Genomic DNA, 6,651 nt, shown 5'->3' on the forward strand with positions numbered 1-6,651 from the left:
AATCCGGCTAGGGCAACAAATTCTAAGTAATAATATTACACAATGTAACGTACATAAATCACTCTTAACTGTCAACACAAAATGCTGATTTAAGCAGTAAGTTCAGCAGTAATGCTGGAGCATCTTGTACTCACTGAAATATGTACTGTATCTACGTAATATATGTCTAACCAGACATTCTTATAGAAACCCTGTCACTATTAAAGCAAAAATATTACATTCAATATAAAATAGTAAATAAAAATATAGCAGTTTTTAAGCCAAATTAAATTCAAAGATCAAATTATGCATGTTTCTTCATACTTAGGGGATGAAAAATAGGTTCACTAAATAAATAAGTTCAACTAAATAATAACTAAATCTTTGCTGACTGTGAAATAACTATTCATAACAGTAGTTTATTGTTCTGCTGATTTTTAAAAACAATAAAGTGAAATGTTTGATCTAGTTAGACTAAACTCTTTTTGCACATATATTACCATCTTTTTAACCTCTTTCTTTCCATTCGTTTTTGGAGAAAACTACTGTGCTACCTTTGAGTTTTCCATTATTTCCATAACTTTTCTTTTCTATGGTGTCCTGTTTCCACTTACTCGTCTGCTCCATGTACAGGGTATATATCTACTGTATTGTTCTTCCCCATCATTACTCAACCCCATCCTTTGCATGTTTATGCTACACACGTTTTCTTGTTACATTCTTACCAACAGCAATACAACAAGACATAAAGAAGATGAGATGCCTTTGTTAACACATTCACAAGCCCTACATTCTGCACACAGTCATCACTTACATGTCTCAGCCAGAGATTTGTTTCCATGATCTGATTGACTTCATCCTATAGAGAGGAAGACACAGGTAGAAGCAAAGACAGCCATCCTCTATTATTTAGAATGGAACATGTTCTAGCAATAAAATCAATACAGTTCTTGTCTAATGGCAAAGAGACATCTGACAAAAAAGGGGGTTTGGAGGGCTAAAATTTCAGAAGTACTTTCATCTACTTGCTTCAAGTGTGTACTGTCTGCATTCATCACTGTAGTAACAGCTCCTGCATATCCACAAGAAAACATCTGGGGGGAAAAATGCTTGTTGGGCAAATTTTCCTTAATCCTGTGAGTGAGTGAGTATAATCAATAATCCAGGATTGTGTTCTCTAGAGTGGTGGGTTATGGCTTGTTAATCTCTCAGGTGTCTGTCTCCGTGAAGCAAGAATAAAGGTGTGCTGATAATCTTGGCCACTTTCCCTGGGTGAAGTGGAAATTTAATCCAGGAGTTTTAAGAGGAGTGATGATTTGTATGACGCCGGCGAAAGCACAGAGTCTGCACTACTTCCTGTAATAGTGGGGCGCAAAGGCTTTTAACTCAATTGCTCTCTCTGACCACAGTAAATGAAACAAAAAGCTCTCACAACAACTGAAAACAGCACAGAATTCCACTTACAGAAAGCCACCTGCGGAGTAAATCCTCTTTTTTCCAATTTGGAATAAAAGACCTCACACACTATTCATACATTTATTTCTTTGAGTTTAAACTTGTTTAAACTAAAACAAGTTTTAGTTAGTTTAAACTAAATGTGACTAGAATCCTTTAGTTTTTGACACAGATGTTTCAGCTTTAGTATAATGTATAAAGTATAATGCTAAAGAGTATGATGATTTGTAATTGATGTCCTACAGAGTTTATTCTTTAGAAAAATATTTACTAAAGATGCACAAAAACAGAAACAAAAAGACAACATTACATTTCTATACTTTTTTTTAAATAAATGTAAAAAAATTATTTAAAAAAAATAACAACAAAAAATATGTTGTTTTAAATGACACAAGTGAATTTAGGCATCACAATGTACAGTATGAAAATATATATTCATATTGGGATTTGCTAAAGATTTAACAGTGTTATTCAATTATTGTAAAAGATTTAAATGAACATTAGATGATGGAACATGTAATATAAATGTAAAAATAAGGAAAATGTGAACAATATCCAGTATTTACCAATATCAATAATAATAATAAATCATAATAATAATAAATAATCCATCAATGCCATCAATAATAATAATAAAAAAACTCTAATATTGGCTAATACTTAAAAATCTCTAATACTGGTTAAAATAAAAAAAACAATATGGTGACAATATATTACGTAACCCTACTAATACTGACTGCAATTCAGGCCTAGAAACATTTTTACAGGCTTACATCTCATCTCAAATACAATGTATGGACAAAAAAGCAGGTTAAGTATTTTGAGACAGTGGACACTGGTTTTCTTACCACTTTAACAAGCTGTGAGATGGAGACCTCAAACTCCACAGTGACGGGGTCAGACACATTTTCCACTGGCCGAATGAACTGATTATACCTCCTGAATAAACGACGAAACAGCCTGTCTTCACCTTTAGATGAGAAACATTCTGCACAAATAGCACACACACACATAGGAATAGAAGTCTACTTTAGTATGCAGTGCACTGGGTGGGACGCAGGGATAGACTTCATTTATAATACAGTGAATGGCGAAGTGGAACTACAGAGAACGAGACACATGCAATATAACATTCAGCACCGGGAATGTAACGTGCTATACATTAGCAACAGTAGTTGACTGATATCCATTGCACTATCCATTGCTGTGTCAGCTATATTTGTATGATAACACAATGTAACAAATTTGTTTGACTTAAATTTGTTTGTGGTTCTTATGAAATTCTGTGTTGCTGATTATTATTGTACTATTTATTTTAGGTCAGGTAAATTTTAGAACTTCTATCATTAATTATGAAACATTGATTAAGTTTTGTTCTACTTTTGTAAGCTTTTTTTTTAGGATATTTTGCTTTTGCAAGGATGGGAACATTCTAGAAGTTTCTGTAACATTCTGGAATATTGTAGTACTTTCTGGAACATTCCAGCCATAACAGACAAAAATCCTCCAGTGTACACTTCTGAAGTTTTGGACGACTCATTTTTGTTAAACTGTTGTTATTATGCATGTAGCATGTTATTTTTATGCATGAGTAATAACAGATAAGCTTGTATAAGTGTCAACATATGTTTTTAGATTTCATGAGCACTGTTAATGATTCACAAAATGTCATGTGATTTTCGTATTCAGCATGTCAAACTTCATAAATAAATATTAAAAATAAAAACCAAAAATATGTTTAATGGTGCAATAATACATTAAGAAAAATTTGTTGTTTTTGTGTTTAGCTGTGCCCTCACTCTATTTCTTATTTTACATTTTGAATGTGTGGTTTTGTAAATACTGTATGTGAGTGTGTGTACTCTGTTGCTTTTAACACATTCCTCAGAAAATAGAATCACTTTAAAATAATGCACTCTGATGGAGCTAGACAAGTCTGAAGGAACACTGAAGAACACGGGAAAAGTCAAGAACAGGTTAGGGGTGAACTTAAATGTAGAGTTTTTTCTTAAAATGGGATATAAAATTTCACTCCACAGTACTACTAGTTAGTTTATAACATTGAACTTAACTTGTCTGCAGCAGTTTCTCTTAAGACAAGTCTAATAGGATACTGGTTGAAAGTGTAGTCACATATGATCTTTGACTTTACTGAAGCAAAATGTACAAACAGAAGCAATGTAAGTTACATAATTTGCTCACCAATGGATCTTCTGCAGTGAATGGGTGCCGTCCAAACAGCTGATAAAAACATCACAATAATCCACAAGTAATCCACACCACTCCAGTCCATCAATTAATGTCTTGTGAAGAGAAAAGCTGTGTGTTTGTAAAAAACAAATCCAGCATTAAGACATTTTAACTTTAAATTGCCACTTCTGGCCAAAATACATAATTCATAATAACACTTTCTCCAGTGAAAAAATGCATTGCCTGTTGTCTTTTACATCAATTTACACCGACATATTTGTTTAAAACTGCTTTTGCTCATAAACCGTACTTGATCTGTGCATATTTTTCTCCTGATTCATAAGTGATGACTGAAGAATGCCGTATTGGATATTGTACAAACTTTTATTTTATACAATATTACTGTATACAAACACTCAGCTGGATGGACTGGAGTGGTGTGGATTACTTATGGATTATTGTAATGTTTTTATCAGCTGTTTGGACTCTCATTCTGACGGCACCCATTCACTGCAGAGGATCCACTGGTGAGCAAGGGAAGCAATGCTACATTTCTCCAAATCTGATGAAGAAACAAAGTCATCTACATCTTGGATGGCCTGAGGGTAAGTAAATGTTTAGCAAATTGTAATTTTTTTGGTGAACTATTCCTTTAAGATTTAAGTTAAGAATTTTAAGTTTTATGCTATCCTGTAGCTGTCATGTAAAAAACACAAGACAAACAGTAGAAACAGTATACTGAATTTTATTATATGTGGTTTAAAGAAATAATGTAATGATAATCAATGACATTATGCCCTGTATCAGCTTCGGTAATATAACTGCAACATAAATTGACTTCAGTTGCCTTTTGTAAGCAGTCATTTGCAGTTATGACCTCTGTAAACTTCTAGCAAAAATGGAATAGGACTGAATGCAGTGAGTCTTATATAAAAGTCAGTTGCCAGGAACTTTAAACACCCAGACACACTCATACACTGAGAGTTCAGTGCTGCTGTCTCATGCGTGTATGGCTCTTGTTTTACTTTCCTCTTCTAATTACTTCAACTAGTTAACTCTCCAATGGCCCCTCTGTTAATGGGGTTAGCCAAGGGTAGCAAGGCCCTGCTTCCATTAATTAAACGGACTTAACCCTCATTCAAATACATAAGATAGAAAGTGGAGAGTTGAAGTTTAGAGTTAGCTTTCTGAACTCCATCAAGCTTAAGATAAATTAAAGTAGAACAGTGTCCACATGGACCACAAATTCTCTCAAAGTTGAACTCTTAAACAGACCCTGGTGGGAAACTTAAAAGGATAGTCAATTGATAAAATGTTGAATTAACACTGTCAGTTAAAAAAATAAAACAGGATGAATATTGTATGTCCAAGATACTATTTACAAAATCTGGCAATTAGATCAAATGTATTCCATTTCAGAGCCCAATTCACATAAAAGCGTAAGAATGGAGCAGAGATGACATATATTATCATAATTGCAAGAGAGCTGTCAGTGGCCACAATGAGGATGGAGGCTGATCAAAAATAGCAGCAGTACTTACTTTAAATTACAGTTCATAACAGTTAAGCCCAACACATTTGACTTAGTCCACTGGATTCAGCACCGAAGCCCATTAAAAATGCAATTACAAAAAAGCCACAGGTATGAGTCACTGTGGAATTTATTCCCTCTTTACTGAAATTAGTTTCTTAGAAAAAATAGAGTACCAGAGATTGTGCATGTGCTGCACTTCGTTCATCCTCTAATAGAGATTTTATACATTGCGGTCTTCTTTTTTTTGTGTGGTAAATTTGTATTCATTGCGCACAGGGTATGATGAAACTCCAGTAAGGCACATGAAAAGGTTTTGAGGGTTTTGATTGGTGATGGATGAAATATTCACAATATGTGTACAATGATTTTGCTATATATATATATATATATATATATATATATGAAATACGGGCACTCAGTGGCAAGAATGCTTTTCACTCAAAAATTTCCACTTAAAATGTTTTAGTAAAATATGTTGCACACACTGCTGTTTATTACTATGTTTTGTTATATTGGTGCAATATAAATGAAAATCAAATTAAATTGACATTTTCTTCATTTAGTGAAATCCAGTGTGGGAAACATACATTAGTTTATAACTGAATTTTTCTTGCATTAAACATTTTAATCTATTTGGCAGCAACGACTGTTTGATCAAATTTATGGTTCATTTAAAATGACTCTTTTAAAGCCATAAATGTCAATATATACTGAATATCGTAAAAATGCTAAAAATATATATTGATATGGTTTTAACTATATTACCTGACCTTATATTATCCAAAGTACATTAATATTTCCAGAAACGGGTTTGCTGGAGATGAGAGAAACACACAAGCAGCAGCAACGGTGATGAAGAAAGTTCAAACGGTTGGAAAGACTAAAGAATCATCTGTGATAATATAAAGCCATGTGCAAGTCACTTGTGAACTGCTGCTGAGCACATATGCCCTCATGTAGAAGTAATGAGAGAGAGAGAGAGAGAGAGAGAGAGAGAAACACTCTTCTCTGTTCTTTCTCTCAAAGTGAGCAGGACACTAAGTGTGTTTCTCTGTCAGAGGAGGAAAAGCATTACAGATATAATCAGACAGGTGAGCTGTTCTTATTGCCCGGGGACATGAGCCTGCCTGCCCTGCAGCAGCACACACACGCCTGTTCCCCGCAGCAGACTGTGTGTGTGTGTGTGTGTGTGTGTGTGTGTGTGTGTGAGGTGCTGTCAGGACATGCGTCACTGTCTGTGTATGTGGTGCGTATGTGTGCACTCTCTATCTGGAACAAAGAGAATGGAGGACATGTGTGTCTGTGTGAGCTTGTGACTAATTCCGAGCGCAGGAAGAATGACATTAAGCCACCTGGAAATCTTCATATTTCCAGCACTGTCATCCATTCTTTAAGAAGTAAGCTTCTCTGATGGTCTCGAGGAGAACTTAGGGTGATCTTCTATCATAATTTCTTCTTCTCTCAGTTCACCCTACATATGAATTGGAGCGTTA

General features: G+C 34.4%; 1 protein-coding gene across 2 annotated transcripts in view; it reads right to left on the bottom strand.

Moving 5' to 3' along the window:
• Positions 1-6,651, bottom strand: part of LOC107750436 (neuronal acetylcholine receptor subunit alpha-3-like) — a 21,535-nt gene that overhangs the window by 6,413 nt on the left and 8,471 nt on the right. For both annotated transcript variants that reach the window (XM_016565805.1, XM_016565806.1), the window contains exons 2-3: positions 2,283-2,422; positions 794-838 (exon numbers count right to left, since the gene is read on the bottom strand). In XM_016565805.1, coding sequence (XP_016421291.1) covers positions 794-838; positions 2,283-2,422 — 185 coding nt within the window. The remainder of the gene's footprint in view (positions 1-793; positions 839-2,282; positions 2,423-6,651) is intronic.

Source organism: Sinocyclocheilus rhinocerous, unplaced genomic scaffold, assembly GCF_001515625.1.
Source record: "Sinocyclocheilus rhinocerous isolate Xijiao unplaced genomic scaffold, SAMN03320098_v1.1 scaffold1, whole genome shotgun sequence".
Lineage (NCBI taxonomy): Eukaryota > Metazoa > Chordata > Actinopteri > Cypriniformes > Cyprinidae > Sinocyclocheilus > Sinocyclocheilus rhinocerous.